We start from the raw sequence: 25,287 nt of genomic DNA, 5'->3' as shown, positions 1-25,287 counted from the left end.
ATCAGGCTATAGGCACAACTGGTTACTTTTATCTTCATGGGAGAAGGTAAATGAGGTCAGATGTTCATGCCATTCATTCTTGATGGAGTTGAACAAATTTAGTAAATAAAAACAAATCATGTCCAGTTAAATTTCAATGCCAAACAAACAATAAATAATTTTGCATCATAAGTATGTCCCATGTTGATATTTGCTTGCACAAAACTCCCATTTTTATTCAAAACAATATCAACATGGGAAACTTACACTACAAAATTATTCCTTGTTTATCTGGAATTCAAATTTAGCTGGGCATCCCATATTTTATCTGGCAGCTACATGTCTTGCAAAATATGGAGCCCAAAATTGCAGGCTTGAGGTTGATATGTTATGTCTCAGTCCCAAAGTGATATTTAACCATGTTTGATAAAGTTTGGATTGGCAATCCTTAGTTACCCGAAATGTCAGTTCATTATGTTTCTGCTATCCAGACTTCCCAGCTTTGCTTCCAAGCTCCAAAATAGGCTGTCTAAGTCCCTGCTAAGCTGTGTTCTTTGCCTAAAGAACACCCTGCTCTTGGATAAATATCACCAAGTGCATGAAGATGTGAATTTGCATATCTGTGTGTATGCAGAAACTCAGTTCCCACATCTGACAATATCCAAATTGTCAAATCCGCTTTCTATAGGAAGTATTATTTTTGGATGGGATTTTTAAATGTCCCTTAATCATGGTACCATAGGTTTAGCGGTCATAATCCAGTCACTACAATCTTCTGGCAAGAGTAAAAGCACAATTATTCCTAAAGAAAATAATAAAATTAGTGAACTCTGAAATTTCACTTGACAATAGAGAAAAAAAAAAAAAAACGGTAACTAAACCAATTTTTTTTTTCCTGACAATAATGAAGAAGGTATTTAACTTGAAGAAAGGGTACTTGTAGAAAATTCAAATTTCTGCTCAAAACAATAACAGTATGTATTTGGTGATACTTCATTAGCCTAACTAATGTTCTTCTTCTTCTAGTCCTTGACATTAATAACAATACTTCAGTACTATAAAGGACTAGAAGAGCAAAAGACCAATTAACTTCTTCTTGCTTTAGGTTATATGCTAGTTTGAGTAGAAGCTGTAGAAGTCATTAGTGCTGCTGACTAGTAATTCATTAGGGTACACTGGCAGGATTGTACTTCCCAGTCAGTCTCTTGTATTATGCAACTACAGTGAGGGGAGAAGCACATGACCAGCTCTGGCCAATTAGCGAATAACGCAAATACCATATGATGATTCAGGCCTGAAGCTTCTAATTACTGGTGCAGAAACTCTCCAAAGCTCCTTTTCCTCTCTGACTTTGAAACCATTAATGTTCAAGACCAACATTGCTTAGTTAGTCTGGGTCTTTAATTGACTACCATGATCAGACACTTCCTGGTGACCAATGAGGATATATAACATGCAAGAAGTGTACTTTTGTTTTAACTACCATGTATTTTTGTTTAAACTGCTAAAGTTTTGAATTATTTGTTATTGCAGCAAAGCACAGTCTGGCCTAACTCAGGGGGAATACAATTTTTGAGGTTTCAGTGCATATCTAGCCAAATGAGTTTTTAAAACATTCTATACACAATTTTTATCCCCCTGAAACTTGTTGAATGTTTAATGTTATATCGTCATCTCTTTTAATTCTCAACAAATTCTTAAGGTAGGCACAAAATACCATCTCTCCTTTATAGATGGAAAACAAACACTTAAAGAGCTAGTAAGTAAATGCTTAAAACCATAGAGGAAGTAAGTGGCTGAAAAAGAATTTGAATCCATAACCATTTGGATCTACAGACCATGCTTTTCATTACCTCACTATTCTACCATTCAAGTATTTAGCCCTGGGATTTACTTAAAAGTTTCTACATAGTAGAGGGACAAGACTTGGAACCCCATAGAGGGGCAGCAGGTGCCAAGAGGGACAAAGATGTCCCATGGATGTTACTCTTCTTTCTATGCTATGCATCGGTAGGTCTTGACTATGGGCTGAATTTATAAGCTATGTAATGTTAGAAATCATTTTTGGAACAATGTCATGAAAATCGGAAGTTCTTTAATTTAGAATCTATTTATCTATGCAAAAGATGCAAAGATGCAGAGGGAGAGGCATAACAGGACAATTTTAAGAGCCATTCCGTGTGGGTGCCATCTGCATATCTGTTAAATATTCTAGGCAGCATATAAGTAGAGATCAGTTCTTGCTATTTTCTGTTGCTACAAATTGGTTCAAAAGAACCAATATCATCAATACCTTCTTCATTTTTTTAAGGGGAATTCTTCTGTAACTTCCATCATAGATGGACTATTACTTAGATAATAGGGATCTGAGTACTACAATGCCAAACTCAAATTTCCCATTGCTTGTAAACTTTTCTCAAACCAGCTATGTTGTTTTGAACACAAACTCCATCTGGGTGACTTTTTTTCTAACTTTTGAGATTTGATGCCCAGGCAAATAAGTCACATAGCTTAATTCTAAGATTCCTAAAAAAGAAAAATAAAAAAAATTAAAATTCTAAGATTCCTTTCTGACAGTATTTAAGCAGAATATATTTGTATATTTCAAAAAAAAAAGTTAAAGTTATTTTACAGATATTCCAGGTTTCCAAAAATATCTTTCTCCTTCAGTTTAGCCATTTAACAAGATTGGTTATTAATTTAAGAGGAGTATCAGAGGGATCCCTGGGTGGCACAGTGGTGTGGCGCCTGCCTTTGGCCCAGGGTGCGATCCTGGAGACCCGGGATCGAATCCCACGTCGGGCTCCCGGTGCATGGGGCCTGCTTCTCCCTTTGCCTGTCTCTGTCTCTGCCTCTCTCTCTCTCTCTCTCTCTCTGTGACTATCATAAATGAATAAAAAAAAATTTAAAAAAAGAGGAGTATCAGAATCTGATCACCATGAGAAACCAGAAACCCCAAAATTAACTTATATGGCCTCACTTTGGAAGACACTGAATTTCTCAGATTTCTGTCCTCCCTGAATCTCAACCATTTTACTCTTGGAGAAGTGAAGGATGACTTGGAAGACAAACCCAGAGGAACACTTTTCTTTCTGACCAGTTAAAAATACTCCCAAAAATCTATAACAGGAATTGAGGTAAAACCTCTAAACTGCAGCTGCAAAATCATACAAGAGAAATAATGTAACACAAACTCACATGTCAAAACAAATATCTAAGGCCAATAGTTAGACGCACAATGAACTCATCCTTTTGACACACTCCAAAAAAGCAAGCCCTCAAAGGCATATTCAGAACTGAAACGTCTTCCTATCACTTAAAAGCAAGTGAAATTCTATTTGAAGTTCATTTTAGCTTTCCAGTGCTCTCAATTTCAAAGTCAAAAAGCTGTACTGGTTTTCTTGCTTTACAGTTTGCACTTGCTTAGTGGTTCAGTAACACATTAAGAAAAATGTACATAAAGTAGATCTATAATTAGAAACAGAATCTTAGTTCCTTGGGGGGTGAGGAATAATCCAGAATTAACTGCTGACTTTTAATTTAGAGTCTAACACAGAAAGAAGTAGACCTATACCCTCCAAAAACAGAAATATAGTAAATACTTCGGAGTTAGGTTATTTTGCCTGAAAAGTGTTTAGGGGTTTTCATTTCTGCAGAAAAATTAAAATGCAGATTTCACAATCAGACCTGTATTCCTTTCCAGCCTCTTAACACATCTACTGGAGCCAAATGGAGGAAACATAATGCTGATGTACACCAGACGGAACAGCTGGTCTCCCCAAGGAAGTGGATTAGCAGCATGATTGCAGTACACAGCTCACTGCAGAAATGCTCTCTATACAGCCTCCTAAGTTTTTGTCTTCTGCTGAAAATAGCCACCAGAGGGGAGGACAGAAGGTTGGTGCACTGCCTGATGCCAGCTGGTCTGGAGTGAAGATGGTAAGACTTAATCTACCAACACTAAATCTAAATGCCCTCTGGACAGTTATGAGGTCCAATACAGGAAGTTGATCCCATTAGTCAAGTCCAACCATCCCCAAATCATGTTGTTAGGGATTAATACTATAGTACTATGGAATTCTTTCTAATTTTTCACAAAACATTGCAATATACATAATCTACTACCTTTTCAAAAACTGGATGTTTTTACCTCTAATTCATAGAAGAATGTCAATAAATATGAACTTTATATTAAATAGCAGGTTTGCACATTTTTATTGGTTAATCAGGCAATAATGAATACAAGAAATTAATGTGAAACAAATAGTCCTAGAAAAAGGTAGATATGGGATGCCTGGGTGGCTCAGGTTGAGGGTCTGCCTTCAGCTCAGGGCACGAACCTGGAGTCCTGGGATCGAGTCCCACATCAGGCTCCCTACAGGGAGCCTGCTTCTCCCTCTGCCTGTGTGTGTGTCTCTGTCTCTTTCTCTATGTGTCTCATGAATAAATAAATAAAATCTTTTTAAAAAATGGTAGATATTATACCAAGAACAGGAAAATCTGATCAAGACTGGTGGTCACACACAATAAACAGAAAATACTTGTGGAGGGAGTCTCATAGTAAATCAACCCCAAAGTTGTCCAAGATGACAAATTACCCAGATATCCTAAAGGGGAAAGCTGAAAGCTCCAGAGGTCACTGCTAGTTATAATGAGATATAACAAGGCACATCTACATTTTTATTGAGATATAAATGATATATAACATTGTATTAGCTTCAAGTGTACAACATAATAATTCAATATATGTGTATGTTATGAAATGATCACCACAATGTCAAGTTAACATTCATCACCATACATAGTTACAAGTTTTTTCTTGTATGAAATCTTTTAAGATCTACTCTCTTAGCAATATTCATAGTCACCATATTGTATACTATATCCCTAGGACTTATTTATTTTCTATCTGTAAGTTTATACTTTTGACTACCTTCACCCATTTTATCTACCCCCCATATTTTGTGTAATATATCACAAAATATTACAATAAATATAATCTATTGCCTTCAATAAGTTCTCCTTCCTAGAAAGAGTAATAAACTGCTTTGATAAAGAATTTCTGCTTTAACACAAACTCACAATTCCTATTTTATCTTCAAGTTAATCATATCAAAGCATCAATAAAACCTGACCTTTCAGGAGACAAATCATTGAATGTTTCCTTTCCAAGCCATTATTTTTTAATATCCTACCATCTAGGAAGACGGGGATAAACAAGCAGAAAGGAAAATTGCAATTGATCATGGTTCAAATAGTCTCCTTATTTTAATATTTAATTATTTGATGACATTCTTACATTAACTTCCTCATTGCTGGACTTTTATTGGATCAGCAAATATATTTAAAGCTTTATTCTTTTAAATCATTCCTATATAGTGGGTGTAAAACTGTAATTAGTTATTCATACATGCACACAAAACCTCTGATTCTGCTACTTCATCCAGGTCTCCTCAGAGAAATGGCAAGACCAGGATTAAAGAAAAGTTGCTCAGAGTGAGATTTGAATTTGATCCTCCAAAGATAAAATTTCTGAATCTGACTTTGGGGTTGATAAGAAAGGTATGAAAGATTAAAACTTTCAACGGATACTATCTGGCCCATTATCCCTTACCCATATTCCCATTCCCAGCCTGGCTAGGACCAGACTGAATATCCACTCTGGGGTGCTGAAGACAAAGTCTGTGACAAGAGAACCCAAAATGGCAATAGCTAAACATTTACCACGGCTCCCTTCAGCTTCAAAGTGGGTTGTTTTTAAATTCATAAAGGTTGTGCCCACAGAGTCTTCACAGGTGCTTTTGGGGAATCATGATCAGAACAAACCAGTCAGAACTGTGTCTTGACAACAAGGGTTGGGCAGGATTTGAAGCATAAGCTTCAGGTCCCCCAAATAAGTCCAGCTTTACAAACAGAACCACTGTGTCTATCACAGTGCATTGTAAATCTGCTTAATGTTACATTTACTCTGATTGAAACTCTTATGAAATAGCTCTATCAACTTCTATATTTGTTCAAGTCCTTATGGCATTTTGCCTGATGCTATTAGCCAACAACACTATAGTATTATGAGAAATAATTATAGTGATTATTTAAAATGCTGACTTGTTCACAGCTTTACTTCTTCCATTTGAATCTAGCATCGTCCAGGCTAGTGGTTTTCAATCAGAGGTGTACATAAGACTTTCCTATGGAGTTTAATAAAAATGCAGATGTCTAGGACCTACATCATACTTAGTGAATATTTTGCTTTACATTCTTGGCATGTTCTTTCAGGATTATTATATCTCCAGGTTTTTCCCTCTGTAAAAACTGCATTCATCTATTTTTGTAAAATCAGAAGTAAACTCCCTGACTTCTTTAAAAATAGACTTACTTGTTTATCCTTTGAAACATTCTAATTTGAGGGCAATGATTTTATTATTGTTTTGCATGTCACATTTATTCATTATTCTTATTATGAGCTCTCATCAGACTTTTCACATCTGAAAATGATTCATAAATTAATCACGACCAGCTTCAGTTTCTGTCATCTATACATGCTTGTTTTCCTTAGATGCTTGCCTGCAGGTTCTACTATCAGCTTCAAGCCAGAGTTTGTGTTTTCAACAAAGAATACTTTCAACAGGCCCATGGTAAAGGACCAGATGCTTCAAACAGTTGACATTTTCAAGAACAGACTCTGGGGTACAGGAATCGGATGACACCAATGGGCTGAGTCAAGATTTATGGAAGCTGACAGCTTTATGCTTCTGCTAACCCAAGATCAACAGGAACAAAAATTAATTGTGTAAGACTGAATGGACTAGACTGATCAGGGAAATTTTACTGTAGTTATTTGTTTGGAATATTGTTATTTTGATGTTCGATTTATTGGATCTATAGAAGTCCTTTTCTCTACTTCACCTCACAACTGAGTAGATTCTTATATTAACTGTATTTTATTATTTTCTGTATTCTTCATGTTCTGGCCTCTGGAGCCACACTCACTTGGAAATAAATTCTCCTAGGGCTACCCAATTCTTAGAACATAATTGACTTGCCCAGGAGAGAATCTTTCACATGCAAACTAATTAACCCAGAGTCCATACTTGGAACCAACTGTCTTCTATCTGGCTCATATACCCCGAAAGGCAATATTCCTCTGCCCTAATCATCTGAACCAGGTACCAGAGAGTCCCTATCCCTCAGAGTCTACTGAAATGAATCAACCAGTCAGTCCTTAGACTGCTTTATCTGTCTCACCTTCATTTTCCCATAGAAACCACATACAGGCCTTGCTTTCTACCTTTTCCTTCTGCTTCCTGACCAACCCTGGTGTTTTCCCTCTGTGGCCTTGTATGGCATGACATGGTCCCTCTCCTCTTCAGACCTACGAGTAGAAATCTTTTCAAATGGCAGTCATCTTCATTTATTGCCCTCACCATACGTGATTAATAATAATTTTTTAAAAACTTGTATTTTAAAACTGTTTCATTCGTGTAAACTGAAATGAAATATTTAAAAACTATATCTGAGTCTCACTGATCCCAGAGTTCAGAAACTCACCCTGTATCCTTACTTTTCATTACAATGGGGTTATTTCATATATTCAATAATAACCTGTCTTCCTTTTTCCAGAATAAAATTGAAAAATCTGTTATGCAACCAATATCTTGACTGGAATGCCATCTTGAGAATGATTTTCATTGAATCAGAATAGAACAGGCCACTTTTAAGGAACAAATATGGCTTTACTTGTGAAGCCAATGCCTCCTAGGATAACTGGCCTGCTATCTGGCTTACAGGGTCCAAACTTACGGTGGTAAAGATGGTCATTTCCTGCCAAGCTAGAAACCTAATGTTATTTTGGGGACCTCAAGAAGAGAGGAATATATCCAAATGCATAGGTACTGCAGTTGAAATATAGTGGAGAGAGTTTCTTGAATTTAGTTCCTTGGGATTTCAAATAATGGAGGCACTAAAAGTCCAATCTGAGATCCTTGTGAAAACTCCCAGAGAAAAGTTAATTTTGTAATTATTCAATAGTGAATGGCTTTCTATTTTGCAAAGCATGCTTTAAAAGGCCTATATGGTAAATTAACACTCTTGCTATACCTATGTAAATTCTCAAGTCAAACCTAATGAGACTAGCCTTATTTTGTGATTAAGAATAACCTTTCTGGGATCCCTGGGTGGCGCAGCGGTTTGGCGCCTGCCTTTGGCCCAGGGCGCGATCCTGGAGACCCGGGATCGAATCCCACGTCGGGCTCCCGGTGCATGGAGCCTGCTTCTCCCTCTGCCCGTGTCTCTGCCTCTCTCTCTCACTATCATAAATAAATAAAAATTAAAAAAAAAGAATAACCTTTCTTTGAGATTATTATGACCCTCGAGGGAGGAGGAGAATGTAAAGAAAAACTATAAATGACTGAAATTTAATGGATGCCCTGGCTAACTCATTCTGGATAATCTTTGCTTCTATCTATGACTAGGCTATTTTACAAGGCTGTAGACATAGAAGTGAACTTGTAGATATTGATGGCAATGCAAATAATTCCTTGTGTCCAAGGGACAGTAACTGATTATCACCAATGGATATTATAAGTTTTGCCAATTTTGTGTCCATTTGTAAATTTATTTCTGTATTTCTTATCAGATTACAAATATGTGATACTTTGCATTCTGTTTTGATCTGGTTGTAATATCTTACTGATTCCCTCATTAATTACTAATTTAAGTAAAATCTTTGATACATCTTTATTTCATATCTATAGAAGTCATGATTATAGTCTTTTTTATTATAGTCTTTTAAATGTAAATTTTCACAACTGCATAAGATCACACTTATATTTCACACACAAAAAAAGACGACACAATCATATATATACCTCTCTTACCAGTTTCAAATTACTCAACAAATAATACTGAGTGACTATCAAATGCTACAGATCCAAAGGTAGACAAAGAGGACTGAATCGCTGACCTTAAGAAACTAGCATCCTATGGAGCTAATATTTACTCAAACATTTGTCTAGCTTCCGTGGTCAATATCACAAAGCTTTAAGGCAGAAAAATATATACTTAAAAAATTCTCCCCCCAAGTAATCTTTTCTAAATAAGTAATTACTGGTTAGCAGCACAATAGCTCAGCAAAGGAAAAAAAAAATTCCAAAGTGAAATCATGGGTTTTACATAAAAATTAAGATATGAGTAGTATAAAGGGCTAGGTAAATCACTAGACTTATAGTTGGAAGATCTGCATACCTTTTGTTAGAAACACTGTGCTTTTATGGAAAAGACCTTCCACTCAAATTCTTCCTAATCTATTTAAAGAGGTTATGTAATCCCTCTAATCCTTAGTTTTTCCATTTGAAGAAAAAGATAATACCCATTCCACAGGATTGTGGTAAAACATGTTACATGCCTGAACACAGGAAATGTTTGAATACGGCTAAGCTGATCTTATTAACAATATTATTTATAGAGTATTTATAGATTCAGTTCTTGCTTAATAGTCAACCAATGCTAATTCTCTCTCCCCAAAGAAAATAGGAAGAATGAAATATATTTCAAATTTCTCCCAAATATGGAAGATCTAAATATCATCAAAGTTCTCTTAGTCACCGGAGGAGGTGGATCTCATTGAGTGGATAGAGATGTTAGGAATGAACTGGAAATTTTACCTGCAACCCAGGTTTCCAATGCTGTACTATAAGCAAAGATAATACAGGCATATCTCTCTCCAGAAATCTTCCTGTGTGTGTGAGCAATGGATTGGAATTACATGCCCACCTTATAACAAGTGACAACTGTGTAATTTCTGAGAACCAGGCTATAGGATGACAAGAAAGAAAGCACTAATGCCCAAAGTGTCAGGTGACCAATCCTAAGGAGGAATTAAAGATCAGAGCCTCCCTGAGGCTCTGCATCACACTCTGCAGGCAGTGGAGTATCTGTATCCTCTCCAGCACCACACTCCTAATCAGTAATAGGCAGGGTCTCAGTTTATCATAACTCAAAGAGTATTTTGAATTCACTTCTTTCTGAAACAACTCAGTTTAAAATGATTACAACATAGCTTTATGAATGCAGAGGGCACTTTCATTTTATTGCAAAATTAACTGACTAATAAATAAGAGGTCCTAATGCTAAGGAGTAATAAGATAAAAATCATAAGACAAGAAAATGACAAGGTCAAATAAAATATTCAACCAAAGTTCTTCTAACAGGGAGATTACCTGGTGTCCATTTGCTTTAGAGGACTGGACTTAAAGTTATATAATTAATCTACTACATAGAACCTCCCACATTATTTTTAAGGTTTAATTTAACAACAACAACAAAAAAGCAAAGTTAATTAGTATTAATGAAGCATCCATGTCCCCAAAACTGTGTTAGGTGCACTACAAGTATAATCTCATTAACCTCCTAGTAAGATAAAAGTGGATTATATTCAATCTATTTTTTAAAGGCATCATAAATTATGAGGCGTTTCTTTAAGATTTAAAAACATCACATTTTTTGTAACATCCCTCTACAACTAGAGAGAGTTTTTTAAAAATTGTAATATATAAAGGTACTACCCAAATCAAGTTGGAAAAAAAGTTTCATTCATTCATTTAAACACTTACTGATTTCAAAGAACTGGATACTACACACACACACACACACACAGAGGCACATGTGCACTTGAATATTTACCCAAAGCTACTAAAAGGCAGGCTAAAGTGAGTGGCTCTGGGTAAACTTGGGACTTTTGACTTGCTGACAAGAAACTTCCAAGTCTGGGGCAAGGGGTACATAACCTGGGTAAGTGAAGATGGCTGGAGATCCTCCTCCACTCTTTCCTGCAAGAATGCAGCAGCTACTGGGAGCCAAAGTCAAAGTCCAGGGTTTAAGGTATTAGTTTGAAAGGGCGCTAAACTACCAGCCTGCGGAGTCCACGGCGCTGGGTGTGCCATCCACGCGTCCCAGGCCGGCGGTGGGCGCACTGACCCAACCAGCTCACTCATCACCTCCTGCAAAATACACGCCCGCACCTGCTGCCAGAGCGGTGGCCCCACGGGAGAAGCACCCACTTAGCAAAGGCCTGAGGAAGGAGAGCCCGCTACCTGACTTTCTCCGTGGCTCCTCGTGCTCTCCGCCTTGAGCAGGGTCTTGGGCTTCCTGGACTTGAAGTTGCCCATGCTGGGTCGCAGCACGCCGTCCACCTGCAGGATCTGCTCTACATGCTGCTGCGGCTCGCGGGAGGGCGGCCCGGGCTCCTCTAGGAGCGCCCGGGCGTCGGGGTAGTTTTCTTTATTGTCTTCATCTCTAAAACAGGAAAGACTCAATTTAGAAAGCACCCAAAAAAGTAATAAACTGCTGCGGGAAAGCGGCCTGGCACACTCATTGCTGCTCTATTTATATGATATCTAGCAAAATGTTTAGGGTAGACTTAGTTTCACAGGAACAAGAATCTAAGAAATGTGAATTTCACTCTTTAGATCACATTCCCTTCCTGTGTTTACTGGTGGATGCATACTTTTTTTTTTTTTAGTTGTAACTTTGTGCCTACTCTCACACTTGTTTTTAATTTTTCACATCAAGGTGTTTTCATGTATATATTTTCATGGATGTATTTTTTCTGTGACAAAAATACGAGATTCGGGTTCGAGATTGCCCAGTTTTACAGAGTCTAGAAATCAGGGGCACCTAGGTGGCTCAGGTTGTGCTCTTGGGGTGAGGAAATCAAGCCCCAGGGTAGCTGTGAGCTGGGTGTGGAACCTGCTTAGGATTCTCTCTTTCTCTCTCTCCCTCACTCCACTCTCTCTCTTAAAAAAAAAAAAAATTCTAAAACTCAAAGATTAAGTGAAGTGCCTAATAGAGGGTAATTCACCTAGACCTCAAGTGGTAGATAGGTCTACAGTCTCTGCTGCATATATGTACTTGATTCAAGGCAGGATACTTGCTCCCATGTTTAGAATCATCTCCCTACAATTTTCAAAGGCCTCTAGAAGTTTAACAAGGTCTATTTTGACAGACAACCTGTTACTTGGATAAACTATAAAACAAGTACCATATCCTACCCAACCAAACCATCTGAACAATTGTGCACAATCAATGCACAATCAATTGTGAAGGACTTCAGTGCACAATCAAAGATCCTGTTGTCTGGGTTCCATTCAGTGTGGACTTGCTGGAGGTGACTACATGGGCTGGTGTCACCTTCATGCATTTAGTGCCAGGATGGCGCTTTTAATTTTCACTAACAAAGCAAATTCATACAATATAATCCTACTGTTTCAATTTCCTCAAAAATAGTGACATAACACCTTTATTTGAAGTCATTAGTCCCTCTTAAATCTAGATGTATTTTTATTTCCAAATGGGGTATTCCCTTTATACAATTAATATAGTCATCCTTAATGCACTGACAATTATTTGGTACTAGATTATGCAATTCTCCAGGGATAGACACTTCCCCTTAGTGGTTTTTTCCTTCCTGCTCCCTGATCAGAGCACCCATAAAAGAGATTTTGGCAAGGGTAGATAGGAAGCAATTTCTTGTAGCTCAAGGACACACAAAGCCAAGAGACAAGACCAGAAGAGAAAGGATTTCTATGCCCACTGTTCAAGATGCCCTTTCACAAATAAAACAAATTCACTAAACGACACCAGGAATGAAGTCCAGTTAGCCTCTGGGGAAAGATCAAATCAAACATCAAGATAGGAGTTCTGGAGCATGACCAGCATGCAATTAGGCAAGGTATGCAAATAAAATTATTTAAAACAGTTAATTTTAAGCCTCAGCAAGAGAAACAAAAGCAAAAATGAACTATTGGGACTTCAACAAGATAAGATGCTTTTGCACAGCAAAAGAAACAGTCAACAAAACTAAAAGACAACCTACAGAATGGGAGAAGATATTTGCAAATGATGTATCAGATAAAGGACTAGTATCCAATATCTATAAAGAACTTATTAAACTCAACAGCAAAGAAACAAACAATCCAAACATGAAATGGGCAAAAGACATGAAGAGAAATCTCACAGAGGAAGACATAGACATGGCCAACATGCATATGAGAAAATGCTCTGCATCACTTGCCATCAGGGAAATACAAATCAAAACCACAATGAGATACCACCTCACACCAGTGAGAATGGGGAAAATTAACAAGGCAGGAAACCTCAAATGTTGGAGAGGATGGGGAGAAAGGGGAACACTCCTGCACTGTTGGTGGGAATGTGAACTGGTGCAGCCACTCTGGAAAACTGTGTGGAGGTTCCTCAAAGAGTTAAAAATAGACCTGCCCTACGACCCAGCAATTGCACTGTTGGGGATTTACCCCAAAGATTCAGATGCAATGAAACGCCGGGACACCTGCACCCCGATGTTTCTAGCAGCCATGTCCACAATAGCCAAACTGTGGAAGGAGCCTCGGTATCCATCGAAAGATGAATGGATAAAGAAGATGTGGTCTGTGTATACAAGGGAATATTCCTCAGCCATTAGAAATGACAAATACCCACCATTTGCTTCAACGTGGATGGAACTGGAGGGTATTATGCTGAGTGAAGTAAGTCAATCGGAGAAGGACAAACATTATATGGTCTCATTCATTTGGGGAATATAGAAAAATAGTGAAAGGGAATAAAGGGGAAAGGAGAAAAAAATGAGTGGAAAATATCAGAAAGGGAGACAGAACATGAGAGACTCCTAACTCTGGGAAACCAACTAGGGGTGGTGGAAGGGGAGGTGGGAGGGGGGTGGGGGTGACTGGGTGACGGGCACTGAGGGGGGGCACTTGATGGGATGAGTACTGGGTGTTATTCTATACGTTGGCAAATTGAACACCAATAAAAAATAAATTTATAAAAAAAAATTTTAAGCCTCAGGACAAACTTCATAATGCCTGGTAAAGGAGAACCCAAAAAGTGAAATAATTCTTCAATATTAGTAACTGAAAAAAATGAATAAATAGAAAGTCAGTGCCAGTGACACTGGTTAATATTTTCCCTTACGATCAATTACAATTTATGATTTTGTTTATTTACTTATTTTGAGAGAGAGAGAGAGAGAGAGAGAGAGAGGCAGAAGGAGCAGAGAGAGAGGAAAAGGAAGGGAAAAGAATCCTAAGCAGACTGTACTCTGACCCTGAAGCCCAATTGGAGGATTCATTCATCTCACCACCCTGAAATCTCAACCCTGAGATCGCGACCTGAGCTGAAACCCAAGAGTTCACTGGACAGTCAACCAACTGAGCCATCCAGGTGCCCCAAGATCAATTACAATTTTAAAAAGTCTAAATCTAATGGATTTGGAAACCAGTATCAAACCATGAGCTGGAACTGTACTAGTTCATTTAAAATGCATTTCTCTCACTGGAAACAAAGAATGTTCATCCACACACCCTATGCTCCTGGGTGAGAAACAAAAGGGAGAACAGCTACTTTTACAGTAAACCTAAATGTTCTTCATTCAAGGAGAATCCTAGAACACTCAAGGATAAGAGGGGAAAAGTCATTTTTCAAATCCAAAATGACCCCTTTGATAGACTCATTCCTAAAACAATTCCAGGACTTCATTTATTATATATTTTCAAGATGCCCAAATTTTATAAAAGTCATCTCATTCACTTCCTTGACTTGAAAGGCAAGGAAGGTAGGTGAGAGGAGCAAAAAACCTTCTCTCTCATTACACAAATACCTAAATAAAAATAGTCATCTTTAGAAATATATTTCCAACCTGTTACTGGTTTCTCAGAATCTCCAAAGCAAGACAGTACAAGTTATGTGATTTATGCCACTATTTATTGGAATCAATCATAACTGAGAATGATTCTAAAAGATCTTCCCACAACTAATATGTGTAGTTGTGTAGCCTGGGCCACAGCACGCCACCTCTCTGACCTTCATCCATAAGATGGATATCTCTCTACCTGGCAGAGATAATACAGTCCCTGTGAAATGCCTACCATAGAAAGCTGGCTTAAGGCCACAGCTCAATAAATGGAAGCTATTGTTAATCTCATGGGGCTTTAGCCAAGTAGTTATTTGCAAAGAAAAGACTGAAGGTTCTTTTCAGTTTCCCCAATACCTCCAGGATAAATTCCAAACTCCTTAGAAGGTACACAAACCCTTTGAAATCAGGTCTTTGTTTATCTCTGGAGCTTTATTATCACTTCTGGCCTCCTCACTCCAAAAGCTCTCAAGCTTCCTGCTCTCCTGAACTGCTTGCTCTTCCTACAACTCTATTTTCTCTACCCTCTGTTGGCTTTCCAATAAGTGGCTCTCTCTGCTTGGTAGCATCATCTTTTTCTTAGCTTCATACCCACCTCCATAAGTAGACACAATAAGTCATGTACTACTGTAATTTTCTTTAGAAATCCATCCCAGAAACCTCTGTGGGCTATTTGGTTCCTTCTAAATGAATCCTCTGTCTACCTCTAGTAAAATGGTACTTAATGCACTATAGCATCATCATCTCCATTGACTGGTTTCTGGCACACAAAATAGGCCTTCAACAGTTGTTTGCTATCCAACAAATGGACTTGAGAGTCGGAGAGACCTGAGCCCAAATTCTTCCTCAGAGTAGCTATGTTAGCTTGGATGCGTTATAATCCTTCTGAGCCTCAGTTTCCCGACCTCCAGGATGAGGAAGAAAACATCAGCTTCTTTTCACTTGTTTAGATTAAGCAATAAAATGGATGTGAAAATGTTCTGAGCAAAGCAAATGTGGAAGAAATGGTTAACTATGAAAGTTTTGCTATACCATAAACCCCTTGATGACCAAGACCATACTCCAAATACTCAATGACATGTTTGGTAAATAAATCTATAACCTCTTCCATAGGGTCTCTGACAGGAACATTGAGATGGGATAATCAATACTGAATTCAGCAGGCATTTCCTGAGTGTTCCCCACAGAAAAGGTACTGCCCGGGGTATAAGGGGAATACCCAAAAGGGGACAAGACAAAAAACTTCCTTAAGAACTGATAGTTTATTACAAGAATTTATACACAAGAATAAGTGATTACAATTCAGAGAAATGTCTAAAGACCCCAGACCCACACAGTTTCTGTCCTTTATAATTAAGAGCCAAGCAATAGTGGGTCACACCTGATACTGGAGCAATCAGTCTGGTCTTCATGTAGGGAGACTGTGTCTTCGTCACACCTGGAAAGAAGGAACAAAACCACATCAGATCCAACTGTCTGCAGTAGCAGAAACAGCCAGAGTTTAGAATTAGAAAGCACGGTAAACTACAAAATAGAACAACCCTCACCACTCTCACTCAAACTAGCTCCAACTCCCGGCATGTCTACCAGAGAATGAGACCAATGTTATTGTGTCATGTGATTTTAAAAGTTCAGAACCAGAGGTAACACTCCTTTTTCATCCACTGCTCTGCATCACCTAAACTAACAAGATCTTGGCAAAGACCCAACTGTTCAAGCCACTTGAGGGGACATCTAACACCAAGATTGGTGGATTCTTTTTGGCTCAAAAGAGCCTTCGCTACACACCTCTTGAAATTTCCTCCTCCTCAGGCAGTCCCAAACCACACCAGCTCCCATTTGGCTTCCTCCATTGACCTCCAGACCTTCTCAATTCCCTTCCTCATCACAAAACTTCTGGAATGACCTAATCAAAAATTCGTGGCTCTTCTATGTTGAAAAATCTCCAATGTGCCACACCTCCTAGGGGGTTGGGGGGGAGTGGGAATCTAGAGTAGGAACATTCTGTCACTCGAGTGTAGGAGGGAGCCTTTGTTCCTGTTCTCAGTCATTCCCACCCTACTCCAGCCTGGAATGCTTTTTCCACCTTCAACTCCTACTCATCCTTCACTGCCCAAGTGAAATCTCACAAGTTCCATGAACCTTCCCAGCCAAGTTCACCCATAGGCTACATACCTACTTCAACCTTATACATACATGTTTACTCTTTATTCTGAAGTTTTGGTAACCAACTATATCTTGCCTCACACTTCTATGCAATTCCTTTGTACCTCTGACATCTTTTAATTAGTTGCTAATTCCATGAAAAGAAGTTATCTTTTCTAGATATACTGCCACAGTACCCACAGTGCTACCCCAGAGTGGGTATTCAATAAATGCTTGAATGGTCTATCGTTAACTCTGGCCCCTGAGCAAGACTGGAAATAATTTAACAAGCATTTTTGAACATTTACTGCCTTTCAGGTACTCATTAGGTATTAGAGCTGTGCATTTTAAACTCTTTGGGATTCAGGACCAGTTTTTCTTTCTTTTTTTTTTTTTTTTTAAAGATTTTATTTATTTACTCATGAGAGACACAGAGTGAGAGAGAAAGAGACAGTCAGAGAGACAGGCAGAGGGAGAAGCAGGCTCCACGCAGGGAGCCCGACGTGGGACTTGATCCCGGGTCTCCATGATCACACCCTGGGCTGAAGGCGGGTGCTAAACCGCTGAGCCACCCGGGCTGCTTTTGACCAGTTTTTCTATTTCCAATCCACTATGGTAGTTTGGTAAAAGTGTTACAGAAATGCCGAATTCCCATAAAAGTTATTAAATGCTTACTCCCTATTTCTGTATCCTTCCTTGTCTCAGATGAGTTACAAACAATTTGGGGGCCCATACTTTCAGTAGTACTACTCCTGAAGGACACAATGTTGAGAAAAACCTGGACCCTGCTCTGAGAGAGTCACAAGGTAATAAGTAGATAAAAATAAAAGAATACCTACATATATAAATATAACCATAATATAATAATATTCATACTATATGAAATCATTCACAATTTTTAAATATTCCTTACTTACAATGTTACATAACTTATCCACAGAACAAATTGACAAAAGCTCCAGTCCTCTTCCCTGTTACTACCCCTTTTAAATGATGTACTTTAATGAATTAAACAAAGGTCACCTAGATCCTAACTCTCTCTGCCTCCTGAAATACCTTGTTTCTGATGGTAGTTTAAAAAAAAAAAATCAGTTAACATAATACTCCTTTTAATCAAATAATTAAATTTTCTTGCTTTCTCATGTTTTTGACTGTCAGTAAACAATTCCCTCCATCTCATGAAAATAACAATTGAATTCATAAGTATTGCCTTGTTCTCCTCCATTAGAGGCATTCACTTTAATAGATCATCTAAACTTTGTAATGTGAATGAAAATGTTTCCCAATAAAAGTAACCTCACTAAGTAGAAAAATCAGTGAAGAACAGAAATCTAGAGCTTTTGCTTCTAAAGAACTAGGGTTCAAACAGAGGATCAACCCTAGAGCTCAACAATACCTATTGTTTGGGAATTTGGCAAGAACTTATTTTTCTCCCCCTCACTTGATTTATTAACCTTTCTTTTCAAAGTACAATTAGGTAAAAATGGAAACTCGGCACCAGAACATACAAAATTGCGCATGCTTTCTTAAGTACAAGGCCAGACCCTAATTAGCTGATCCAATTTCAAGGCCTATTGAATGATTTCAGTCATTGCTCAAAGAAACAATTCCTAGGTCACAGATATAGCCATGAAATAGATCTGTCTACAGGCTGACCTGGGACACATATACCAGTTCTTTTAGTTCAGTTGGGTTTTACACTTGTTTTGATAAATACCATTAAGTTTTACTGAATTAACATCTCCTTTATGACTCTTCTACTGATTCCTTGCATAGGAGCCTCTGTACAATGTTGGCCCAGTTGTAAAACTGGATTCCACAGTGGCAACCTATATCCAAATATCCCCACTCCTGAAGAAAATCAGCTCAGACCGAGTGCCCAAATGGTGTTGGGTATGGCATCCTCTTCCTCTAATATAGCCCCAGTATAGGAATTTAAAGACCAATTTCTTTAATGATCTCCTTGAATACTCAAAACTGGGCATCTTTTAGTTCAATGTTTTTCCAAATGTAAATTGTGACCTATTAGTAGGTCTTGAAATTACATAGTGGCATCATTTTGTTATTGTTGTCAGAGAAACAGAATGGAAAAAATCAGTATAATAAGAGTTAAGTGTTATTTCACAGAACTTATTTAAATAAATAATGTATATATGTGTGCATTGGATTGTGATATAAAATGTTTTTCTTACTATTGTTAATAGCAATAAAAATGTGGGATCCCTGGGTGGCGCAGCGGTTTGGCGCCTGCCTTTGGCCCAGGGCGCGATCCTGGAGACCCGGGATCGAATCCCACGTCGGGCCCCCGGTGCATGGAGCCTGCTTCTCCCTCTGCCTGTGTCTCTGCCTCTTTCTCTCTCTCTCTCTGTGACTATCATAAGTAAATAAAAATAAATAAATAAATAAATAAATAAATAAAATAAATAAATAAAAATAGTAATAAAAATGTGAAAAGCACTTCTATTAAATGACTTCCTTTGAAGTCTTCATCAACTAGGTTCTAAGTCCCAGAGTTCTTGATCTGTGGTTACCCAGACACTGTATGGAAAATTTGTCCTTGCAATCACTTCTTTGTGAAATGCTCAGGGTTTTTACCTGAGTAGCACAACCACAAATCAGAAAAATTTCTGTGGCACTTCCCAGAGCACCATCTCTTTCATAGCAACTCAACTAAGCCTGCCAATGAAATGAAGTAGGGGCCACCTTCACACAAGAGGTGAAGGGATTGCCCTGAGTCCAAGGCAGAGACTTGTTTCTTAGAATAATGGTGGTGAAAGAAGTGTCCATGAGAGGTTCTCTTTTTTGACTTGGCAAAAGTTAGAAGAGAGGCCTCAGATTGGTTATTAGATAAAGTGTAGTTGTGCCAGAAAGGGGACTTCTATTTATCCACTAGTGACACTCTTCGAGAAATCTCATAGGATTGCAGGCTGCACCTCTGCAACTTTGCTTTCAGGAAAGCAGGATTGCAGCCTGCAATCCTATGAGATTTCTCAAAGAGTGTCTCTGGAACCACCTGCATTAGCATTACCTGGGAGCCTGCATGGGCCCCACATGTACGTCAGCCTCACTAGATCAGCTGGATCCCTGGAGGTGAGGCCCAGGAATGTGAATTTTTAAACGGGATTGCCTCCCAAAACACACACAAAAATAACTACTACGCTTCTAAAAAAAGAAGTTTAACACTGACCTAAAGGTTCACAAAACGCAGACCAGCACTGACATGACTCCAGCACAATCACCCATTCTAGGTTCTAGGATATCCTAGGTTCTAGGATAAAGCTCTAAAAACTTGATCTTTCACAAGCCCCAATTTACTTCTCCAGTTCATATTGATGATCGATTTGTTTTGAGAAACACTGCTTTGGATGATAACTAATTCATTGCAAAATTCACTGCTGGCCAGGCTTCGTTTCAAATACCAGTATAGCCAGGGCAACATAGGAAATGACCATGGAAAAATAGATGAAAGGGCCCTGCAGATACAGAAGGGAAGGCCAAGGCCATTCTGATCTTGGAATAATTTGGGTAGAAAAAGAAACTGAATTGGTCCAGAGCTGCACAGACAATGCCAGGCCAGCGAAAAAAGTGAGGAGAGAATAAACTCTATCCTCAAGTCTCTCCCAATTCCCCTTCCCTTTGACTCTGACAGGGCCCAAACTAGCCAAGCCAAACCCTACCAGGCTAGACTGCCTGATAACATAACTTATATTAAAGTATTAATAGCAACTTGAGTTCACCTCCCAGGGTCCTAGACTTTTAAATTTCCATTTTAATAAGGGTCACCACAAGAGGCTTATTAATCCAAAAGAAATTATCTCCAGGTATAAGTTCAGACACTGAGGAAAATAAATGAGTGTGGCTCAGGGGAAATGGGAAGGGATGGGGAAAAGAGGAGAGGAAGTTTCCATGCAAAAGCCTCCTCTGTGTACGTTAGGACCACACCCAAATATTCACTGAGCACCTGCTACATCTGTGTCTCAGCACAGTGATCCTGGTCCTGTTGGCTTCGGGGTAATGACCAAAGAAGCAAGGAAAATGCTTCATATTATTGAGAGGAGGACAAAGTGTTATATTAGGCAATGACAAGTTTTTAAATGACCCTACTCTGTGTTATGTTACAGCTGTGAAGCTTTTGGTATGTTTTAAATATCCTCCTTAGATTTTTAGATTAGCCAGATGGCATTCCAGTTGTCACTCAGTACCTTTTAAAATAAATCACTGTCACTTCTCTGAAAACAACAACAGGATCTTATGTAATCAGAACTCCCCAAGGAGAGTCCAAAGATAAGGTACCAGACTTGCCCCATAATTAAGTGTAAAATCTTAAAAAAAAAAAATTGTCCATGTGAAATCTGGAACTGAGTATCTCCATTTTGAGGCTGTTATGCCTGAAGCTAACTCTGGGGATTTAGCCACACAGGGCTCCCAAGAGTCAGGCACAGAAAGCGCTTGTTGTTTATAAGCACAGTAAAGGTAGGACAGCAGCCCCTGTGCACCTGAACCAGGAAATCACAGTTGGCACACGTCCCTTCCTCTCTCTCAGGCTTTTAGAAAACCAAAGTTGCAGCAATCTCCTTAACAGATGCGGAGATGTGGATCCCAGTGAGTATTTTATCTGGCATATATTGTATATGGGATCTTCTGAAGTCAATCACAGGTTGTAGTTCTTTAGGGAACTCCACGTTAAGTGAGTCCAAAGCTTGACACTAAGAATGCAGCATATCCAAACACAGAAACAAAAGGATGTGGGAAACAAATGGGCCTGGGAAGCCCTGGAGTCTTACCCCTCCATTACCAACTCATTGTGGCAGTGGGAAGACTTCAGGCTCACGTATCTCTTCCCACCTTTATCTGCCTTTTAGGAAACTTTAGCAAACAGTTCCCAAGTTACTGTCCTTTCCACAACAACCTTGCAGCATTTTTAAAACATGGTTGAGTATACAAGCTTTTTGCCTGAAAAGCTGTTGAGTGATTTCTACCAAAAGGTCCCAGAAGTAAACATCATGAATTAGTCTCTGTCTAGACTAATGAAGTATAGATATTTCATAGACATGTATATATGTAAATTGTACATAAATTACATATAATATTAGTATAATATACTACCTATTGTTTTTTGACACATATGTATTAGAAAAACATTAAGGAAGGGAGAACAAGAATTAAAATTGTGAGCCATAAGTATCTAACAAAACATACTCTGACTTCTAGCCTTGAGTAAAATATTATCCTCCTTCACTCCATGTTCAAAAGCTGTTAGTTGCCCCAATCAGCAGCAGTAACCAGAGGACAAGATGATTCATTTCTCCAATAGCCAGATCTGTGAGGTCAGAAGACAAAAATGACAAAGGGCACCCAAGAAAAGTTCACTGTGTCTCAAAAATCTGTAGACAAGAGAGGGTGAGAATAAGTTTAGCCTGTTTATCACACACTGGAATTCAACTCAAGTCATTTCACATCTATCTCCTATTTGTTGTCAATGTATACAGCCTGCTCCGTGAAAACTGACACCAATGTTGGCAAAATACAACAAAGCTTCCTTTCTGACATGTCAAATAGATTAAAAAAACAAAAAACAAAAAAAAACCCCGAGCTCCAAGAACACATAGCTTAGAGAACTGCAAACAATTAGCTTGCTGTAACATCTCTCCCATAGCTGCTAAAAGGCCGATTTCAACCTGTAAGGCTTTCTGGGCCCCATCAGCCAGCACCTCGCGCGGTCTTCGGGGCCCCGGATTGCGGGAGACAATGCATCCAAGGCGAAGAGCGGCTGCGGACGCTGGAGGACACCTTCACGACCGTTGCCTCCCGAGGAAGGCATGCAAGTGTCATTTTAACGGCAGGGATCACTTACTCTGTTACAGCGCTGTTGCTGAAGGAATTATCCTGAAGGCTGAAACAGAAACAAGAGAACATCAGCCAGGTCCGGCCGGGGAGCCGTCTCCCTGCTGGCTCTCCGGGAGTCAGAGCTCGCACGCAGACCTGGCATGGCACGGCGAGGCTCGGGCTCGGCCGGCGCGCTCGCTCTACCTTGGGCTGCTGTCTGCACATGCTCGCAGCGGCACCCCCAGCCGGGCCCCGCCGCACGCGCGGACCACAAAGCCCGGCAGCCCCGAGGCTGCGGGGACGGAGCTGGGCGGGGCGGGGCGCGGCGCGGCGCGGCGCGGCGGCCGGGATCCCCGCGGGGGGCGCCGGGGGGCTCCCCGCGACCCCGGCCTCGCCAGCCCCGCGCCGCGCCGCGCTCGGGCCCGGCCCGCGGTGCCCGCCGCCCCCCAGGGGAAGCCCAGCCGTTTCTGCCTGTGCCGAGGCCGCTGCGGGACCGGCTTTCTTCCCGACGTCTCCTGCCAGTTTTACAGAGCTACCTACCCCCTCTAGGGCTGGAGGCTGGCAGAGATTCATCCGTCGGGAGGGAACGAGGACGGGGGGAGGCTAGAGCTGCTGTTTTTTGCTCGGTGTGCGTGTGTGTGCGTGTGTGCGTGCGTGTGTGTCTTGCTTTTTACTGCCCTAGAAAAAGGAGGACCTCCCAGGAGGGCTCACTGCACCGCACCCGCTCTGCCGGCCCCGCCGTTCCAGTCCCGGAGGGGAAGCGCCCGGCCCGGCGCACAGGCTGGGAATGAGCCCACGCGGGGCGAGAGGAGCGTTTATTCCCGGCAGTTCTGGCTACTGGGGGGCCGCGTGTGGGGGGGTGCTACGTCCAGAGCAGCCCGGCCGAGCTGCGCTCCCAGCGCTGCCACCAAGGGGAGAGCTGGAATCCACAAATGCCCTCCCCTTTAAAGAAAGGCGGAGTGCTGGGGAAGGGAGGGCTGCGGGCCCCCACTCGCCTGTGCCCCTGGGGATGTTTGTCCTGCCGTCTTTCCATTGTTCCTTTCTCCTGCCAGCTTGACCTTGATAAGAAATGAACGGTCATCAGTGAAAGATGCTGATTTTGATTCTTGAATTTAAGTTGATTCCTCAGCCCCCCCCCCCCTTTTTAATCTCTCGGCTCCCAGAAGCGGCCAAGATGGTGTGTTTTAGTCCAGACTGTATCAGGCGGGGACTTCATATATAACAACAAACCTTCAAATGTTTACTTTTGGATAATTAGAAAAATTACCCAAAGCTTGGTAATAAGGAGGGAAAGCATGACCTTTCAGTGTCACACTGAGGCATTGTTTCACAGATCCACCCAAGGCCTGCTTCCTTCTCTAGGAAAATGTACTTGTGTTCAAGGTTGCGGCTCACCATTGGTTAGACCTCAGACACTGGAGTTAGGTGTGAAGTTGTACATTTTGTCCGATCTGTCCAGAGAAGAATATAACCTAAGTGTTTATGGTATTATTGCATTGTACGACTTTAATCAATTTTGTACCTAAGAATCTTTACACGAATAGTTTTCTAAATGCCTGGAAAAATTCAGATTATCTTGGTTCCAAAGCAACACTATCTTATAGGTTCCCCATTAATAAATTTATATATATATATATATATATATATATATATATATATATTCCTAAACCACCTACTGCCTCATATGAGCTAGGTTCAGGAGTGTCAGACATAGCCTCGTCACTATATAAATGTATTCGTTATTTAGCTGTCACAAACTGAGCTCTTTCCTGACTTTGGGAAATGAACAAGGGGTAGTGGAAAGGGAGGTGGGCTGGGAGATGGGGTGACTGGGTGACCAGCACTGAGGGGGGCACTTAACGGGATGAGCACTGGGATGCTATATGTTGGCAAATCGAACTCCAATAAAAAAAAAAAATACAAAAAAAATTCCAGAATGTGAGCAGCCTACAAAAAAAAAAAAAATTGAGGTCTATTCTTTCTATTTTACTGAGACCAATAAAGGTAAGTCTATATCCAGTGCTCTTTGCACTGCTGTAAAGATTTGAAGGTTGTCAGTGTTCAGAAACCTCTTTTACTCATTGTCTATGGTGCTGATTCCTCATGTTTTAATGCAGGGAATGATCATACTTTTCTCACTAAGTGTTCTCAGTGATCCATTTGAAATGGGAAAGTGTTTAACTTTGAAACAGGACTTGAACAATATGAAATAAGGTGGGGCCGTTTGCAAATAACATAACAACTATGTAAAATAAGTGCAGGTATTCAAAAATGTCCACAGGAAAGGAATAAGAATTTTCAGCAGCTCATGAATAGTATGGACCTAAATTAGATTTTAGCAGGTACTCTTATGCATTGAAAACAATTTGTTGATATAGCTGATTTTACTTAAAAAACAAAAATATCCCAGAAAAAAAAAAACTCTTATGGGGAGTATATATAATCAACCACTTTTTTACTTCTTAGCCAGTTCTTCTAACATATTAGTTTTCGTCTCAAATTAGACGTAGAAGTTATTTTTATAGTGTCTGGCACTTTATTTTGTTTTAACATTTTGTATTATCCAACTAGGAATAGAGCAATACTGATGAATAATCATTCGCCATCTGGTTATTCTGGAGACCCCATGTGAC

The 25,287-nt window shown here is 39.8% G+C and overlaps 1 protein-coding gene across 7 annotated transcripts in view; it reads right to left on the bottom strand.

The window, feature by feature from the left end:
* The window catches only part of FAM13C (family with sequence similarity 13 member C), a 145,809-nt gene extending 122,610 nt beyond the window's left edge, over positions 1 to 23,199 (bottom strand). For 3 of the 7 annotated variants that reach the window (XM_055308958.1, XM_055308959.1, XM_055308963.1), the window contains exons 1-3: positions 22,683 to 22,899; positions 16,065 to 16,121; positions 11,070 to 11,271 (exon numbers count right to left, since the gene is read on the bottom strand). In XM_055308958.1, coding sequence (XP_055164933.1) covers positions 11,070 to 11,271; positions 16,065 to 16,121; positions 22,683 to 22,879 — 456 coding nt within the window. In that variant the 5' untranslated portion in view covers positions 22,880 to 22,899. Of the gene's footprint in view, positions 1 to 11,069; positions 11,272 to 16,064; positions 16,122 to 22,682; positions 22,900 to 23,194 lie in introns of those variants that run through there. The other 4 variants (XM_055308961.1, XM_055308962.1, XM_055308965.1 and 1 more) reach the window with 3 other exon arrangements.
* Positions 23,200 to 25,287: the final 2,088 nt, after the last annotated feature.

This window comes from Nyctereutes procyonoides, unplaced genomic scaffold (genome assembly GCF_905146905.1).
Source record: "Nyctereutes procyonoides isolate TBG_1078 unplaced genomic scaffold, NYPRO_anot_genome, whole genome shotgun sequence".
Taxonomy (NCBI): domain Eukaryota; kingdom Metazoa; phylum Chordata; class Mammalia; order Carnivora; family Canidae; genus Nyctereutes; species Nyctereutes procyonoides.
The sequence above is the reverse complement of the archived record's forward strand: the minus strand, read 5'-3'. Positions and strand labels throughout refer to the sequence as shown.